This window comes from Artemia franciscana, chromosome 7 (assembly GCF_032884065.1).
Source record: "Artemia franciscana chromosome 7, ASM3288406v1, whole genome shotgun sequence".
Taxonomy (NCBI): domain Eukaryota; kingdom Metazoa; phylum Arthropoda; class Branchiopoda; order Anostraca; family Artemiidae; genus Artemia; species Artemia franciscana.
Window position 1 is genome coordinate 10,170,095 of NC_088869.1, and position 20,731 is coordinate 10,190,825.

Genomic DNA, 20,731 nt, shown 5'->3' on the forward strand with positions numbered 1-20,731 from the left:
CAAATTTTTTTAATTCATGTACTTAGCGTTAATACGACTTGTATCATAGCAGTAGTGGTAGTAGTAAGAATAGTAATGGTATTGCATTAGGAGCAGTAGTAGCAGCAGTATTAGTTTCAGTAGTAGGATGTATATCTTGCCTTTTGTGAGCTGAACATCCTCTCTTAATACCCCTGGATGTTTCGTCTTGATACGGTATGCCGTTCCAAAAATATTGCTGATGCGTCCTTTTGATTCCCTTTTGACATCATTTTCATCTTAATGCTCTTAGCCTTCCAAATAGTTGTGATTGAAGTAGTAGTTGGGAGGAGTTTAGAAGCAGTAGCAATAGTAGTAGTGAAAGCAGTAGTGGTAGTAGTGTTAGTAGCACCATGTACATATTACCTTTTAGTCTGCTGATCTTCCCTTTCAAGCATTCTAACTCAGAATCCTCAGAAGTTCCAAGGTAATACCCAACTCTATTCCTGAGATATGCCCTTTTGACAATCTGTATGCACATAGCACGTTTTGATTTAGTTCAAAATTCCCCTCAATATTCTGTCAAACTTTCATAATCGTACGCTTAGCTTTAATAGTAGGAGCAATAATGGTGTTGTATTAGCAGTAGCTGAACGGTAGTAGCAGCACTATTAACAACAGTTGTAGAATGTGCATGTTGCCTTTTGGTAGGTTGAACATCTCCTTCTTAAAGACCCGGATGTGTCATCTTGATACGGTAAGCCGTTTCAAAAATATTGTTGATACATCCTTTCCACAATCTTTATGGATATTTTTTTTTTTATTTAGTTCAACTTTCCCCTAAGCATTTCCTCAGATATTCATTTCAATATCCTCGGCCTCGGTAATACTTGCTGCAGAAGCAGTAGTTTTAGTGGTTGTAATAGTAGTAGTAGTGGTGGTAGTAGTAGTAGCATATACTAAATTACATGTTTACAAATAGTATATACTAGTAGTAGCATATACTATACGTAAACAGTCTGTGAAGGATAAGCTGGAAAGAGGAATTGAATCCATATCAGATTTTCTTCACTTGACTAAAATTCCTGATTTGCCAATCAATGACACAAAAAGAACACGACAATTATGCAACTGTGTAATTTAGATGTGTCAGAAATTATAATGGAATAAAGAACTTGTTATTTTAGCGTCTGTGAAAGATAAACAGGAAGGAGGAAGTTAGCTCACCACAGAATCTCTCAATTCAACTGAAATTATGTATTTGATCTGCATCATTTAAATACTCCAGAGGGAAAAGACCATGCAATGTACCTGGTTGTTACAAAATTAAATAACAAATTAATTAAAGCGAAAATGTATCCACTCGGGAAAAGCTGGAAAAGAAGTTTTTGGTATCTAAAACATCATGAAAAATTACTCATGATTTTAAATGAATCCGAATAGCTACAAGGAATGGAAAAAATGTCTGATTATTGTAAATAATAACGAACACACTGCCTTTGCATAATAAAACTACAAAAGAGAGAATAATGAGGACTTTTTTCACAGGACAGTGAACCAACAAAATCTATTTGAATATTTCGGCCCTATATCTAAGGGCTGTCTTCAGCAAAGAAAATAGTAAAAAATAAAATACTTACAATAAAATCTCTCGGCTAAAAATCTATTTTTTTTTAAATAGCCTTGGCATCATTCTTAACGAAAAGTTCAGCCAAGATTGTGTGGTAAAAGCTAACGTTTTACAAACTAAAAAGGTTCATTCATTGAACTGACTGTATTTATTAAAAATTGGAATAATTTCTTATTGCGATATTTGCCTTCTCTGCAGCTAATCTTGTAGTTCTTTTGGGATTGGGTTTGTTTTATTCGTCCTTATTTTTGTTTTATTTTGAATTAGATTATTTTCTATAATTAATTTTGTGTTCATAGGGTTGATTGTGTATTCACCCAAGTCTCTTTTTAGGGATGTGTTATTATTTAAGTTTCGTTTGATTTCGATTGCCTCGCGGACAGTTTGTTTGATTCCTAGGTAATTGCTAATTAGAATTGTTTCGTCAAATAGAACACAATGGTTTGGATTTTCAAAAATATGATTGCTTAAAGCTGAATCGAAAGATATCGAGTTATCTCTAGATTTTAATGCTTTTTCAATACAGTAAAATAAAAATTATGTTCTGGTCTTTAGAAGTCATGGAGGTATCGGTCCTACTCTTATTAATTTCTACTTATTTTTTAGTTTGACTTGCTAATTTGTTGTAATTTATTTTTGTTTTACGTTTTTATCTATTTATTGATGGCATTTTATGGTAGTTTTATGCTTGGAAAATTATTACAATGTTCATCTTTGGCTTAATGTAGCTCTTTACTTTTCGTTGAAAAACTTCTTTTGTGATAAAAGTTTTTAGATATTAATTTCTGTTCATTTTTTATTGACATTATCGTTTTCAGCCGTAAAGGAGAAAAAAAGCTAAATTTTCTCGGTCTTTCAAACAATTCGTGGTAACGAACTGTAGTAAGGAGTGACCCAGCTCAATAGTTACCTAAACTCTAAAAAACTGAAATTTGATACCAATAGTTACATCAAAAGAATTGCATTTTAACGCTGATTTTATACATATAAGTTTCATCAAGTTTAGTCTTACCCACCAAAAGTTACGAGCCTAAGAAAATTTGTATTATTTAGAAAACAGGGGGAAACACCTCCCAAAAGTCTTAGAATCTTAGCAAAAATCACGCCATCAGATTCAGGGCATCAGAGAACCCTATTGTAGAAGTTTCAAGCTATATACAAAAACGTGGAATTTTGTGTTTTTTGCCAGAAGACAGATCACGGATTCGTGTTTATTTATTTGTTGTTTTTTTTCTAGGGTTGATCGTAACTACCCAATTCTCCTAGAATGTCGCGAAAGGGCTCATCGTAACGGAAATTAAAACTTCTAGTGCCCTTTTTAAGTCACCAAAAAATTTGAGGGCACGAAGGCCCCCTCCACGCACATGTTTTCCCCAAAATCACTGGATCACAATTTTGAAATAGCCATTCTTTTCAGCTTAGTCGAAAACCTATTAACTATGTCTTTGGGGACGACCTAATCCTCCACATGCCCTGGGGGATGTGTTACAAGTTATAAACTTTGACCATTTTCTACACATAGTAATGGTTATTATGAAGTATACAGACGTTTTCAGGAGAACTTTTTCGCGTTGGGGTGGTATGGGGGTCGGGAAGGGGGGTGGGGTTACGTGGGAGGATCTTTTCATGGAGGAATTTTTCGTGAGGGAAGATAATTTCTATGAAGGGGCACAGGATTTTTCAGCATTATTTAAAGAAAAACAATGAGAAAATAAATGTTTTTTTCACCTGGAAGTAATGAGCAGCATTTAAACTTAAAAACGAACGTAAGATATTACGTATATAAGGGGGTTCATCTCCTCCACAGCATCTCACTCTTTACGCTAAAGTATTTTCAGTAATTTCAACTATTTATTCCACGGCCTCTGGGATTCAGGGGTCATTCTAAAAGATTTGGTTCAAAATATTTGGCACAATCAAGCTTTAGTGTTAATAGCGAGGCATTGACGAGGGGGTGAACCCCCTCATATACGTAATAAAAATACACAAATATAGAAGTTCGGTACGTAAGTTAATTCGTAAGGTACGTATGTTTCTTACTAACAAAAACGTTCGTAAAAAAAAATAAATAAAAAATCTAGCTGCATTTTTAAGTAACCAAAAATGGAAGGGCAACTAGGCCTCTTCCTCCACCCTTTTTTTTTATCAAAATCGTCCGACTAAAACTATAAGAAAGCCATTTAGCAACAAAAATAATATGCAACTTTTGGTTTATTTATTCATGTGCGGTGAGCCAAAATCAAAACATGCATTAATTCAAAAACATTCAGAAATTAAATAAAAAATAAGTTTGTTTAACTGTAAGTACGGAGCAATATTAAAACTTAAAACGAACAGAAATTATTCCGTATATGAAAGGGGTTGTCCTCTCCTCAACGCCTGGCTCTTTACACTAAGGTTTGACTCTTTCTCACAACTCTACTTTTTAAAACGATAAGAAACTTTAGCATAAAGAGCAAAATGTTGAGGAGGGGACAACCGATTTCATATACGGAATAATTTCTGTTCGTCTTAAGTTTTAATGTCGCTCTTTACTTAAACCTAAAAAATACTTTTTTTATTTTTCACTCTAAGGATCCATTTTTTGGCTCACTGTTTATATGTAGAACAGAATTTTCAATAGTTGTTGATAATATACGCCCGTTAGTTCTCAATTTTATAGACTTGGAGCAAGTGGTTGAACCTGTTGAGAAGAGCTTTAGGTCTTATCCTTATATGGTATACAAGACAAACACGTTAAAGTATATAGCACTATTTACGAGAATAACGCTGCTGCAGTTAAGGTAGAGAATCAGGGTAGCAGCTGGTTTCATATTAAATCGGGAGTCAAGCAAGGTTGTGTTCTATCCCTCTTTATATGGATCACTTTGATGAGCTTTGTCTTAACAGGAAAGGCAATGGGAGAACACAGAATCAAATGAGGAAGACAAACTTTCCTGGACTTAGGTTATGCTAATGATTTAAGCATCCTAGATGAAAGTATGAGCAAAATAGATTAAATTTATGAGGTTTTGCGAGTTCACCGTGCTAGAATAGGTTTGAAAATTAATGTTAAGAAGACTAGATTGCTAAGGCTATGAATAAGTGAAGATCAAAATGTGACGTTGGGTAACAAAAAGATTGATCAAATGGACAGCTTCAGTTACCTTTGTAGTATTATTAGTAAGGACGGTGGGAGTAGTGAAGATGTTAAAATTAGAATAGCCATCACTCAGGGTGTTTTTCGCAGTTGAAAATAGTTTGGCAGAATAGGGAGAAAAGTCTGCAAACCAAGATTAGAAACATTGGAAACTACAGTGATGACAATGGTCAAATATGGTTTTGAAGCATGAGCACTCCGAAAACCGGACGAAGATTTGCTAGATGTTTTCCGGAGAAATTGCCTTCGGATTGTTTTGGGTACCCAGCTGACTGACTATGTTTCAAACAGTAGGCTATAAGAAAAGTGTTGTTTAACCCCCTCTTTGTTGGGCTATGAATGCTAGGGCACGTTCTGCGAATGAAGGATGACAGATTATTAAAGATTGTTCTTTCGGCCAATCCTCTAGTGCTAAACAGAAAGCAGTTCGTCTGTGGTTGGGGTGGGAGGATGCCGTAAAGAAATATTTAAGGGGAATGTAACTTCCTCGGAAGATGTTCGTCATAATAGATTGGAATGCAGGAGCAGCGTGCATAGCTGTGTTGGCCTCAAGCGTCTTGGCGCAGTGGTGAGTTGTTAGTAGCAGTAATATGCACCTAGTGCATTTTTATTAGCTCAACATACTCGTCAATATACACAGAAGGTTTCAACCTAATACTCTAAGTCGTTCTTGAGATACTGATGATAAGACCTTTTGACAGCCTGCATGCACACACATAGCGTGTTAATTTAATTCTACATAACCCTCTAAATTTTCTGAAACGTTTCTTCATAATATCCTTAGTAGTAATATTAATAGTAGCAGCGAAAGTAATAACAGTAGTATGCATATAATACCTTTTGGCTGGTCTAAACATGCCCTGAAAGTTTCAGCTTAATACCAGTAACCTTACTAGTTACAGTAATCGCTGCAGCAGTAGTATGCTCATAGAAACTTTTTGGCTAGTCCAAATCCACTTAAACATACCCTTAAAGTTTCACCTTGATAATCTAAGCCGTTCCTAAGAAATGAATGGCCCACCCTTTGACAATCTTTATGCTCATAGTGAGTTTTGATGTTATTTTAACATCCCCATAAACATTCCCTGAAAGCTTCACTTTGATACCCTTTGCTTAAGCAGTAGGCAATATTTATAGTAGGTATTAGTATCATTATTAGCAGTATGTACATAGCATTTTTTTAAAACATTCCCCTCAACACAGGCTAAAAATTTCAACTTAATACCATAAACAGTTCCTGGGGCATTGCTGATATATCATTTTGACAACCTCTATGCGCATAGTGTGTTTTGATTTAGATCAAAATTACCCCAACATTCCCTGAATTTTGTTGCTTTAATACCCTTAGCTTTAGAAGTAATAGCAGTTGTAGTAGTAGCTGTAGTAGTATGCAAATACTGCCTTTTGGCTAGTTCAACATCCACATCAACAAGCCCTGAAAGTTTCAACTCCATACCCAGAGCCGTTCCTAAGATATTACAGATAGCCCTTTTGATAAGCTGCATACACACAGCTTGTTATAACTCAGTCCAATTTCTCCTCAATATTTCCTAAAATTTGGGCCATCATATCCTTAGCCTTAGTTGTAGTAGTAGTCACAGTGGTAGTACTAGGAGTTTAAGTAGTAGTAGTAGGAGTACTAGTACTAGTAGTAGTGGTAGTAGTAGGATAGCAATGCTACTAACAGCAGTAACAGTAGTACTAGTAACAACAGTGTAATATGTACATATTGCCTTTTGGTCAGTTATATATCCCCCTTCTCAAGCCGCAGAAGTGTTAACTTAAAAGAATAAGCCAATGCTATGATATTCCCAACATGCCCTTTTGAATTATTCCGCATATAAAAGGGGTTGCCCCCTCCTCAACACCTAGCTCTTTATGCTGAAATTTTTTTATCGTTTTAAAAAGTAGAGTTGTGAGAAAGAGTCAAACTTTAGCGTAAAGAGCCAGGCATTGAGGAGAGGACAACCTCTTTCATATACGGAATAATTTATGTTCGTTTTATGTTTTAATGTCGCTCCTTACTTGCAGTTAAAAAAAACTTGCTTTCTTTATTTAATTTCTGAACGTTTTTGAATTAATACATGTTTTGATTTTGGCTCACCGCACATGAATAATTAAAACGAAATTTGCATATTAATTATTTTTTTGGCTAAATGTCTTATTCATATTTTTGATCGGACGATTTTGATAAGAAAGAGGGGAGGAGGCGTAGATGCCCTCCACTTTTTGGCTGCTTAAAAATGCAACTACATTTCTTATATTTTGTACCAACGTTTCTGTTAGTAATAAACATTTGTACCTTACGAATTAACTTACGTAAAGAACTTCTATATTTGTGTATTTTTATTACGTATATGAGGGGTTTTCCCCATCGTCAATACCTCGCTCTTTACAAAAAAGCCTGAATTTTATCCCGAATCTTTAAGAATGACCACTGAATCACAAAGCCGTAGAATAAATAGTTGGAATTACTAAAAATACTTTAGCGTAAGGTATTGTGGAGGAGATACTACTTTCTATAAACGTAATATTTTATGTTAGTTTTAAGTTTTAATGCTACTCATTACTTCCAGGCGATTTTTTTTTATTTAGTTTCTCATTGTTTTTTTTTTTTTCTAAATAATGCTAGAAAATCCTGCGCCCCTTCATGGAAAGTCTCTTCCCTCATGATAAATTCCTCCATGGAAAGATCCTCCCACGTAACCCCCGACCCACTCCCGCCACAACGTGAAAAAGTCCCCCTGAAAACGTCTGTACACTTTATAATAACCATTACTATATGTAAACAATGGTCAAAGTTTGTAACTTACAGCCCCTCCCCCGGGGATTGCGGGGGATTAAGTGGTCCCCAAAGAGAAAGTTATTAGTTTTTCGACTAGGCTAAAGAGAATGGCCATCTCAAAATTCTGATTTGATGACTTTGGGGAAAATATGTGCGTGGGAGTGGGCCTAGGTGCCCTCCAATTTTTGCTCACTTAAAAAGGGCACTAGAACGTTTAATTTCCGTTAAAATGGGCCCTTTCGCAACATTCTAGGACCACTGCGTCGATACGATCACCCCTGGGAAAAAAAAACAACAACAAATAAACACGCATCCGTGATCTGGCTTTTGGCAAAAATTAAAAATTCCGCATTGAGATAGGAGCTTTAAACTTTAACAGTGGGGTTCTCTGATACGATAAATATGATGGAGTGATTTTTGTTAAGAATCCAAGACTTTTAGTGGGGTACTTCCCTCTATTTTCTAAAATAAGGCAAATTTTCTCAGGCTCGTAACTTACTACAGTTCATTACCATGAACTGTTTGATTCAAGTTTCTCCTCAGTATTCTCTTAAATTGTCACTTTCATTCCCTTAGCCTTAGTGCTACTGGTATCATAGCAGTAGCAGTAGTATAGCAGGAGCAGTTGCAGTTTTAGTAGTATTGATGTATTAGTAGTAGTAGTAACAGCAGTAGCAGTAGTATTAGTAGCAGAGGTAGCATGAAAATATTACATTTTGGCCAGTTGAACATCCTCTTCGTGTTGCCCTGGATGTTTCAGCTTGATATGCTAAGTGATTCCTAAAGGAGGCCCTACTCTGTCAATCATTTTGATTAAAAGTTTCCATCAATAGATTGACATGTGCTTTAATCAATCTTAAATCGACCCTTCAATCTTGACCAAAGCTAATCTAACACTTTTAATCAAAATGATTGAACCATTTAAGCTTTCTATCAATCACCGTCAACGCTTGACTCAAGCGTTAAACAGGTTCCTAGACAGTCAATCATACTTGAGTCAATCGGTTGACCGAAGCTTTTGATCAAGATGATTGACCGTCTAGGACCTTCAGAACATATTGTTGATGCGCCCTTTTAACAATATGTATGCACATAGTAGGTTTTGATCAACCCTTCATCATTCCCTGAAGGCTCCAACTAATTACCCTCTGTCATTTTTGAGTTACACCCTTTTGACAACTTTTATGCGCATGACGTGTTTTGATTTAGTTCAAGACCCCCCTCAATATTCTCTGTAAGCTTTCCCTGAATGCCCTTGGTCTTTTTTAACACTAATGATAAAATATACCCCCCCCCTTTCTCGATAAAAAGTACTATACATAAACATTGGGGGAATAGCATAACTTAAATCCGTTACCCTGAGGGCAGTGGGGGGAACTTCCACAAAGAAATAGTTACTATTCCTTTCAACTATGCTGAAGAAATTGGCTACTTTAAAGTTTTCACTGAATGTGATCCGGGAATTGAGGAGTGTGGGGGGACTGGTTCCCCTCCAATTCCTTTTGACACTTAAAAAGGGCACTACAACTTCCAATTTCCAATCGTCAGGAGTTCCTTCCAAAGTTTCTACAACAAGTCCTTTCATATAAACTGCCGCAGCAAAAAAAAAAAAAAAAAAAAATTCGCTTCTTAGTTAGGCAACGCTATTGCGCTGCATATAATTATTTTAGCTGGCTGATTTTACAAATTACTCACCAATATTATAAAATTTGATATTCTAATAAAATATGTCTTGGTTTTTACTTTGCTGATTTTACAAACGTTGTACAATCAACCAATCAAAATTAGAAACTTGACATTTGAATAAAATATAACCAAATAATTTAGCCATCGGACGCATTTATGATTTATGTGAATATACTGTGCAGTTTTGTATTATTAAATCATGTTGTGTATGGCCGCAGGGCTCAAATAAACTTTCTTTCTTTCTTTCTTCTTTCTATATGTCATTTTGAAAGATGTTTATGGTAGTTTGATGCACCTTTCTGTTTTTTATAAATATAATTTCTCTGGTTGGTTTATTTTACCTTTGTAAGCTAATTCCCAAGTTTTTATACTATTTAAGCCTTTTTGGCAATAAACAATGCTCCTATTTTTAATTCCATTATTTATTTCAGTGGCAATTTATCTGCATTGAAAACAGAACGTTTCATTTCCAACAAAATCAAGTTTCAGAAGATTACTTACCTAGTATAAGAATTAAATAGAAAAAAAAAACATGAAGAGAGGTCTAGCGACGATCTGTCTGTAGTATACTATTTTTTTTTTACTTGTTAACGTTGCAATTGGCAAATTGAAAGTTCCATTACCCCTTCTGAGCTTTCGAGGGCAATCAGCCTGCCTTCCGAAGACATTTCTGCTACCTGACCACTGGTAATCCCATGATACTGGATCTAAATTTATTAGGAACGTCGGATGATCTAACAAGTATGCTTCTGGGTTTAACATCACCCTCACATCTCTAGGGGGAATATGATTCTGTGGGAATGATTCTCTAGGGGGAATTCTTGGGGGAACTCTCTAGGGGCAATGTTTGATCCTGGTTGTCTGCTCAACTTGGATATCTTAGGGGGATTGGGGGGAACTTGGGGGATGAAGTTAAAATTTTCAGATACTGTTGGGGAGAAGAAGGTAGAGGGTAGTGTAAGAAGACTTCAAACCTTATTTTGGGAGAATGCTGAAGGATATACGAGTCCTGTGAGATTTATAACCTTTTTGGGATTAATTAACGCGGTAACTCAAAAGACTCTGTTCTTGCCAGGTTGTCAAAATGGTTTCTGAAAATATATTGGGAAAGGCTTTGGGTAATAAGTTAAAACTTTCAGGGAGTGTCAAGGTGAAGGGGGCGAAGGAAGAGCAAGTTGACGCAGAAAAACAATTGGGGAGAGAGCGTTGAACTAAACATAAAGATAGTATATGCATCCGAGATATCAAAATACTATATCTGCAACGCCTCAGGAACAAATCAAGAGACGGAGTTGAAAGTTCCAGGTAGTGTAGGATAATGGAGGTGTAGAAGGAGTTAGCAATTCTGTGGGGAGGAGGAGTGTCTGAAAATGACAGGTATCAGATCGTCCCTAGCGTTTTTGCGTTACATTCCCCTATGATAATTATAGTCTATCAAAATGTTAATGGCAACGAACTTAAAGCAAGGAGCAATACGGCTTAATAGTAACAGAAATAGTAATAGTAACGGAAATATATATATATATATATATATTATATATATATATATATATATATATATATATATATATATGTATATATATATATATATATATATATATATATATATATATATATATATATATATATATATATATATGTATGTATATATTATATATGTATGTATATATATATATGTATGTATATATATATATATATATATATATATATATATATATATATATATATATATATATATATATACATATATATTATATATATATATGTATATATATATATATATATATATATATATATATATATATATATATATATATATATATATGTATGTATATATATATATTGATATATATATATATATATATATATATATATATATATATATATATATATATATATATATATATATATATATATATATATATATATATATATATATATATATTACCCATAAAAGGCCTGAGAAAATTTGTCTGATTTTCTAAAAAAGAAAAATACCCATAAAAATCAAAAAAATCCTAATGGAAATCATGCCATCAGATTCAGTGTATCAGAGAATCTTACTGCCGTGGTTTCAAGCTCCTATCTGCAAAATATATTGGGAAAGGCTTTGGGTAATAAGTTAAAACTTTCAGGGAGTGTCAAGGTGAAGGGGGGCGAAGGAAGAGCAAGTTGACGCAGAAAAACAATTGGGGAGAGAGCGTTGAACTAAACATAAAGATAGTATATGCATCCGAGATATCAAAATACTATATCTGCAACGCCTCAGGAACAAATCAAGAGACGGAGTTGAAAGTTCCAGGTAGTGTAGGATAATGGAGGTGTAGAAGGAGTTAACAATTCTGTGGGGGGGGGGGGGAGGAGGAGTGTCTGAAAATGACAGGTATCAGATCGTCCCTAGCGTTTTTGCGTTACATTCCCCTATGATAATTATAGTCTATCAAAATGTTAATGGCAACGAACTTTAAAGCAAGGAGCAATACGGCTTAATAGTAACAGATATAGTAATAGTAACGGAAATATATATATATATATATATATATATATATATATATATATATTATATATATATATATATATATATATATATATATATATATATATATATATATGTATATATATATGTATGTATATATATCTATATATATAAAAATAAGTTGTCTGTCTGTGGATGGATGGATGGATGTGTCAGGTGACGTCACCTGGAAAAAAACTGGATTAGGTGACGTCAAAACTGAAAAAACTAAAAAAAGGCAAAAACTACAAAAAAAACTAAAAACTAATAAAAAAAATAAAAAAGCTAAAAAACTAAAAAAACTATAAAGGTAAAAACCAATAAAAAACTAAAAAAAAAAAAAAAAAAAACTAAAAAATCTAAAAATCTAAATAAGCTAAAAAAGAAAAAAAAAGGAAAAAAATAAAGGAGAAAAACAAAACTAAAAAACGAATGTATATACAGACCGGGACACCGGGATACAAATGATGACCGGGACCCGGGACACAGGGAATATAAATGACGACCGGGACACAGGGACACAACTACAACGGGGACACCGGGGGAAACAGGGGGATGTAAATGACGACCGGGACACCGGGACAGGGAATGGTCGATTAGCAATCACCATCAACAAAGCTCAAGGGCAATCATTAGAATCATGAGGTATAGATCTGAATACAGATTGTTTTCCCATGGACCATTATATGTTGCATGTTCAAGAGTCGGTAAACCTGACAATCTATTTATATGCAAAGACAATGGGACAGCAAAGAATGTTGTATATTCGCAAGTTTTACGTAGTTAAAACCATATATATATATATATATCTATATTCACAGGTGGGACATAGGGACACAACTACAATGGCGCGTAACTATTATGGCGCGTAACGACTTACGCGCGCGGGGGGGCTTGGGGGGGGCGCGAAGCGCCCCCACCAACTAGGTGTTGGGGTGGCGCGAAGCGCCACCCCAACAGCTAGTATATATATATATATATATATATATATATATATATATATATATATATATATATATATATATATATATATATATATATATGTATGTATATATATATGTATATATATATATATATATATATATATATATATATATATATATATATATATATATATATATATATATATATATATATATATATATATATATATATATATATATATATATATATATATTACCCATAAAAGGCCTGAGAAAATTTGTCTGATTTTCTAAAAAAAGAAAAATACCCCTAAAAATCAAAAAATCCTAATGGAAATCATGCCATCAGATTCAGTGTATCAGAGAATCTTACTGCCGTGGTTTCAAGCTCCTATCTGCAAAATTGTGCAACTTTGTATTTTTGTCTGAAGAAAAATCACGGATGTATGTTTTTTCCCTGGGGCTACCGTATCAAACTAATGGTCCTAGAGCATCGGGAGAGGTCTCATTTGAACGGAAATTAAAATTTCTAGTGCCCTATTTAAATGATCAAAAAGATTTGAGGGCAACTAGTCCCTTTTATCCCCCGAAATCGTCAGACCAAAATGTTTAAATAACCATTTTGTCCAGTGTAGTTGAAAAGTCCCATAACCATGCTTTTGGAGATAGCATGACTCTCCAGCCCCTGAAGACAGGTCTTTAAGTTATAAAATTTGCTCACTGTTTATGTACAGTATTTGTTATTGTGAAGTATACAGACATTCTTCGGGGGGGGGGGGGTTCTTTGGGTTGATTTCCATCGGGATGATTTTCCGTGTGGAGGGAAATTTCCAGGGGTGACCTTTCAAGGGAAAATTTACACTGGAGGAATTGGAGAGAATTCCTATGCGAAAATCTTTTTATTTGTCTTACTTTATCGTTGCCTACTCAATTTTGCATTTAGAGATGTTCCAGGGTAATTGTCCGGGGAAAACTTTCATTGTGTTTGGATTTCCAGGAAATAATTTCCACGGAAGGGGATTTCCAGACTGATCAGAAAAACGATAAGAACTTAGTTTTTTTTTCAAATGAAAGTATGCTAAGGATAATTTTTCAGGCTGAATCTTCGGCGAGTAATTTTACGGAGAGGGAAGAGGGGTTGACCAAAACGGTATATCTGCAATGTTACCGAAACGCCTTTGGAGATAAAGTTACAATTTACTTCAAGTTTTGCTTGAGTGGAGAAAGCAAGGGTTTGAGTATTTAAGTCCTTTTTTTTATATCTCAAATTTCCGACACCATGAGTACTTGTTGAACTAGAAACTACGGCTGGTGAAGCAGAGATGTGGATCAAAAGTAAGCATGTGATCAATATACTTTATCTGGATTATACTGGGAACAGCTTTGGGATCAGGTGGAAACATGGACCAAATAGAATTCAAGATTTGTCTTGGGGGAGGCTCAGAGATAAACTTCTCCTGTCGAACCCCCCTCCCGAACCCATCGCTTTTTATGCTAAAGTTGGGCTTCTTGTCCGGATGTTTTAAGAAAAAAATTCTGGAGGCATTGAATTTGAATAAGAAGCATCTTTAAAACACCATAAATATTAGTGAAAGAGAGGAATTGACTGTTTTTACAGTAATCAAACAGTTCGTGGTAACGACCTGTAGTAAGGAGCGACCCGGCTCAATAGTAACAAAAATTCTAAAAACTGGAATTTTGATATCAATAGCTACATCAAAAGAATCGCAATTGAATGCTAATTTTAAATATATAAGTTTAATCAACCATCAAAAGTTACGAGCCTCAGAAAATTTGCCTTATTTTAGAAAATAGGGAAAAACAACCCCTAAAAGTCATACAATCTTAATGAAAATCACACCATCAGATTCAGCGTATCAGAGAACCCTATTGTAGAATTTTCAAGCTCCTATCTACAAAAATGTGGAATTTTGTATTTTTTGCAGGAAGGCAGATCACGGATGCGTGTTTATTTGTTTGTTTGTTGATTTTTTTTTTTCCAGGGGTGATCGTTTCGACCCAGTGTTCCTAGAATCTTGCGAGAGGTCTCATTCTAACGGAAATGAAAAGTTCTAGTGCCCTTTTTAAGTGACCAAAAAAATTGGAGGGCACCTAGGCCCCCTCCCACGCTAATTATTTTCCCAAAGTCACCAGATCGAAATTCTGACATAGCCATTTTATTCAGCGTAGTCAAAAAACCTTACAACTATGTCTTTGGGGACGACTTACTCCCCCACAGGCCCCATGGGAGGGGCCACAAGTTACAAACTTTGACCAGTGCTTACATATAGTAATGGTTATTTGGAAGTGCATAGACGTATTCAGGGGTATTTTTAGGTTGCGGGGGGGAGTTGAGAAGAGGGGGATATGTTGGGGGGACTTTCCTTGGAGGAATTTGTCATCGGGGAAGAGAATTTTCATGTAGGAAGCGCAGGATTATCAAGCATTATTTAAAAAATTACAATGAAAAAATAAATATGAAAGTTTTTCAACTGAAAGTAAGGAGAAGCATTAAAATTTAAAACGAACAGAAATTTTTACGCTTATGATGGGCTCACCTCCTCCTAATACCTCGCTCTTTTTAAAGCTAAAGTATTTTTAGTGACTTCAACTATTTATTCTACGGCTTTTGTGATTCAGGGGTCATTCTTACGATATTGGAACAAAATTTAAGCTTTAGTATAAAGAGCGAGGTTCTGACAAGGGGGTGAACCCCTTCGTATACGTAATAAAAACATGAGAATACAGAAATTTGCTACGTAAGCCAATTTGTAAGTTACGCATATCTTTTACTAATAAAAACATTCGTAAAAAAAAATTAAAAGTTCTAGTTGCCTTTTTAAGTAACCAAAAATCGGAGGGCAACTAGGGCTCCTCCCCCGCTCCTTTTTTTCTCAAAATCATTCAATCAAAACTATGAGAAAGCTATTTAGCAAAAAAAAATAAATATACAAATTTCGTTTTAATTATTCATCTGCGGAGAGTCAAAATCAAAACATGCATTGATTCAAAAACGGAAAGTAAGGAGCGACATTAAAACTTAAAACGAACAGAAATTACTTCGTACATGAAAGGAGATGCTTCCTCATCAACGCCCCACTCTTTACGTTAAAGTTTTTACTGTTTTAAAAAGTAAAGTTAAGAGAAAGAGTCAAACTTTAGCGTAAAGAGCGGGGCGTTGATGAGGAAGCATCTCCTTTCATATACGAAGTAATTTCTGTTCGTTTTAAGTTTTAATGTCGCTCCTTATTTTCCGTTGAAAAAACTTGTTTTTTTATTTAATTTAACATCAAGTACTGCGCTTACCTTCATGTTTACAGATTGTCTCACTACACAAGTATAAACTGAACTGCTTACCTATAAAAAACAAATTTTTTAGCTATATATGTTTTAATAGGAGTAGACGAAGGTCAATAGCGATGATTATTGAAGCATCAAAAAGAAACTTTATTTGTCAAGTTTGGTATTTGCTGTTCGCAGGAGGTAAACAGAATCAAAAATATTTTTTTTTCTTTCCCAATATCGAGTCAATAGATCGTTAAAGACTCATGTCTTGTTTGAATGAATTTGAAGAACTTGAATCTGAACTACTATTCTAAATCTGTGTATATATTAAATAAAAAAACAAGTTTTTTTAAATGAAAATAAGGAGTGACATTAAAACAAACAGAAATTACTCCGTATATTAAAGGGGCATTTCCTCCTCAACGCCTCGCTCTTTGCGCTAAAGTTTGACTCTTTCTCTTAACTCTACTTCTTAAAACAGTAAAAAAAACTTTAGCGTAAAGAGCGGGGCGTTGAGTAGGAAAAGCCCCTTTAATATATGGAGTAATTTCTGTTCGTTTTAAGTTTTAACGTCGCTTCTTACTTTCATTTAAAAAAACTTGCTTTTTTTATTTAATTTCTGGACGTTTTGGAATTAATGCATTTTTTGATCTTGGCTCTAGCACAAAAATAATTAAAACGAAATTTGCATTTTAATTTTTTTTTTTGGCTAAATGGCTTTCTCAGTTTTAATCGGAAGATTTTGAGAAAAAAGGAGAGGGAGGAAGCCTAGTTGCCCTCCAATTTTTTGATTACTTAAAAAGGCAACTAGAACTTACAATTTTTTTTACGAACATTTTCATTAGTGAAAGAAGAGCTAAGAGCTCATATGGAACTTATGACGAGGCAAGAAGAGCTAAGAGCCAAGAGATCACATGGTATGAGCTCTAGCAAATCTCTATGAATCGATAGATTGATTTAAAAGGAAAATAAGAGGCTTAATGCCGGTCAGGATTTAAAATAATAACTGTTAGAATAATAATAAGAGCTCTGAGTCACGATGTCATTCTAAATATCAAAATTCATTAAGATCCGATCATACTCATTTGTTATAAATACCTAATTTTTTCTCTCCCTTTAGCCCCCCAGATGGTCGAATCTGGGAAAACGACTTTATCAAGTCAATTTTGTGCAGCTCCCTGAAACGCCTACCAATTTTCATCGTCCTAGCACGTCCAGAAGCACCAAACTCGCCAAATCACTGAACCCCTCCCCCCAACTCCCCCAAGGAGAGCGAATCCAGTACGGTTCCGTCAATCACGTATCAAGGACATTTGCTTATTCTATCCACCAAGCTTCATCCCGATTCCTCCACTCCAAGTGTTTTCCAATATTTCCCCCTCCAACTCCCCCTATGTCAAAAGATCTGGTCAGGATTTGAAATAAGAGCTCTGAGACATGAATTCCTTCTAAATATCAAATTTCATTAAGATCTGATCACCTACTCATAAAATAAAAATACCCCAATTTTCATGTTTTCCAAGAATTCCGGTTTCCCCCTCCAACTCCCCCCAATGTCACAGGATCTGGTCGGAATTTAAAATTTGAGCTTTAAAGCGCAACACCATTCTAAATATCAAATTTCATCAAGATCTGGTCACCCTTTCGTAAGTTAAAAATACCTCAATTTTAAAATTACCCCCCTCCTAACTCCACCAAAGAGAGCAGATCCGGTCCGATTATGTCAGTCACGTGTCTTAGATAGGTTCTTATTCTTCTCATCCAGTTTCATCCTGATCTCACCGTATTAAGTATTTTCTAAGATTTTCGGTTCCCCTCAACTGCCCCCCCCCCAATTACGCTGGATCCGGTTGAGATTTAAAATAAGAGTTCTGAGTCACAAGGTCATTCTAAATGTGAGGTTTCATAAAAATCCGATTACTCCTTCGTAAGTTAAAAACACTTCATTTTTTCAAATTTTTCAGAATTAACTCCCCCCCCCAATAGAGCGGATCCGTTCCAATTATGTAAATCACGTATCTAAGACTTCTGCTTATTTTTCCCACCAAGTTTCATCCCAATCTCTCCAATCTAAGCGTTTTCCATGATTTTAGGTTCCCCCACCCCAATGTCACCAGATCCGGTCGGGACTTAAATAAGAGCTTTGAGACACGATATCCTTCTAAATATCAAATTTCATTGAGGTCCGATCACCTCATTTTTCAGAATTACCACCCCCCCCCCACAACTACCCCAAAGAGAGCGGATCCGTTCCGGTTATATCAATCATATATCTAGGACTTGTACTTATTTTTCCCACCAAGTTTCATCCCGATACCTCCACTCTAAGTGTTTTTCAAGTTTTAGGTTTCCCCCTCCCCCCCCATGTCACAAGATCCGATCGGGATTTAAAATAAAAGCTCTGAGACACGATATCCTTCTAAATATCAAATTTCATTGAGATCTGATAACCCATTCGTAAGTTAAAATACCTCATTTTTTCTAATTTTTCAGAAATACCCCCCCCCCCCCAGCTACCCCAAAGAGAGCGGATCCGTCCCGGTTGTCAGTCATGTATCTAGAACTTGTGCTTATTTTTTCCCACCAAGTTTCATCCCGATCCTCCACTCTAAGTGTTTTCCAAGTTTTAGGTTTCCCCCTCCCGACTCCCGCCCCCAATGTCACCAGATCTGTTCAGGATTTAAAATAAGAGCTCTGAGACACAATATCCTTCAAAATATGAAATTTCTTTTACATCCGATCACCCGTTCCCAAGCTAAAAATACCTCATTTTTTCTCTTTCAGAAATAACCCCCCCTCCAACTACCCTAAAGAGAGCGGATCCGTTCCGGCTATGTCAATCTTGTATCTAGGACTTGTGCTTATTTTTCCCATCAAGTTTCATCCCGATCCTTCCACTCTAAGTGTTTTCCAAGATTTTAGGTTTCCCCCTCCCAACTCTCCCCCCCAATATCACCAGATCCGGTCAGGATTTAAAATAACAGCTCTGAGACACGATATTCTTCCAAACATCAAATTTCATCAAGATCTGATCAACCGTTCGTAAGTTAAAAATACTTCAGTTTTTCTATTGTTTCCGAATTAACCCCCCCCCCCCAGATGGTCAAATCGGGAAAACGACCATTTCCAATTTAATCTTGTCCGGTCCCTGATACGCCTGCCAAATTTCATCGTCCTAGCTTACCTGGAAGTGCCTAAAGTAGCAAAACCGGGACCGACAGAATTTGCGATTGCTATATGTCACTTGGTTAATACCAAGTTCAATAAAAATATACGTAATTTACGAATTAACTTACGTAACGAACTTCTATATTCGTATGTTATTATTGTGCATATCAGGGAGTTCACCCCTCGTCGATACCTCGCTCTTTACACTAAAGCTTAAATTCTGTCCCAATTCCTTAAGAATGACCCTTGAATCACAAAGGCCGTAGAATAAATAGATGAAATTACTAAAAATACTTTAGCGTAAAGAACGAGGTATTACAAGGAGGTAAACCCCTCATAAGCGCAATAATTTCTGCTCATTTTAAGTTTTAATGCTGCTCCTCACTTTCAGTAAAAAAGTAACTTTCAGTTTTCACATTTATTTTTTCATTGTTTTTTTTTTAAATAATGCTAAAAAATCCTACGCCCCCCTCATTGAAAGTCTCTTCCCCCATGAGAAGTTTTTCAATGGAAAGATCCTCCCACGTAACCCACCCCCACCTTAACTCGCCCTCCCAAACCAAAAAAAATCCCCCTCAAAACGTCTGTACACTTCCCAGTAACCATTACTATATGTAAACACAGGTCAAAGTTTGTAACTTGCAACCCCTCCCACGGGAACTGCGGGGGAGTAAGTCGTCCCCAAAGACATAGTTATTAGGTTTTCAACTATGTTGAATAAAATGGCTATCTCAAAATTTTGATCCAGTGACTTTGGGGGGAAAATGAGCGTTGGAGGGGCCTGGGTGCCCTCCAAATATTTGGGTCACTTAAAAAGGCAAATACAATTTTTAATTTACGTTAGAATGAGCCCTCTCACGACATTCTAGGACCACTGGGTCGATACGATCACCCCTGAGAAAAAAAAAAAAAAACAAACAGAAAAACAAAAAAACAAATTAACACGCATTCGTGATTTGTCTTCTGGCAAAAAAAAAATGCGAAATTCCACATTTTTATAGATAGGAGCTTGAAACTTCTACAATAAGGTTTTCTGATGCGCTGAATCTGATGGTATAATTTTCGATACACTGAAAACGAATTATGTAACAAATATTTTCCTTTCCAGATATTGCAGCATTGAAAATGAAAACAAAATTACAGTGAAATGAAATCTTGAACTAATGATCTTTCAACAAGTAATAGCATTATATATTAAACATTCAGTTTGGTTTTATTTCTACTTTCCAAGACTGTTCAAATCATATATAGTTTTCAGTAAAGCGTCAATGAGCAATAGATTATAGACTTTTACAGTGAGAGAAAGAGGCAAAACCCAAACTCTTGTTTGTGAGATTTTTGTTCGTTTCAAGCTTGATTTGCATGTTCAATTCAAGGTTCACTAGTCTTAGGATTTATTTATTCAATTATATTAGTACCTGTTGCATTTTGTTTTGCTGTGTTCTATAGGTTAGGTTAAGAGTGGGAGGGAGAAGTAGTAGACAGGACATTTGAAGATGGTTGGACCCTCAGTCAATTCCATATCTTAAAAAAGGCCCTACTTTTCGAAGATATGAATCAATAAAAATAGACCACTGGAGAGCACTTCCAGGTAAGATGCATCGATGGGGTATCCGACATCTTCTACCACCCCTCCCCAAAT

General features: G+C 35.4%; 2 protein-coding genes across 2 annotated transcripts in view; one reads left to right on the forward strand and one right to left on the reverse strand.

Moving 5' to 3' along the window:
- Positions 1-16,048, reverse strand: part of LOC136028836 (adhesive plaque matrix protein-like) — a 32,529-nt gene extending 16,481 nt beyond the window's left edge. Inside the window, exon 1 of the mRNA XM_065706768.1 lies at positions 15,943-16,048. Within this exon, the coding sequence (XP_065562840.1) occupies positions 15,943-15,948 (6 nt within the window). The 5' untranslated portion in view covers positions 15,949-16,048. The remainder of the gene's footprint in view (positions 1-15,942) is intronic.
- Positions 1-20,731, forward strand: part of LOC136028837 (electron transfer flavoprotein regulatory factor 1-like) — a 194,624-nt gene that overhangs the window by 141,036 nt on the left and 32,857 nt on the right. The window lies entirely within an intron of this gene.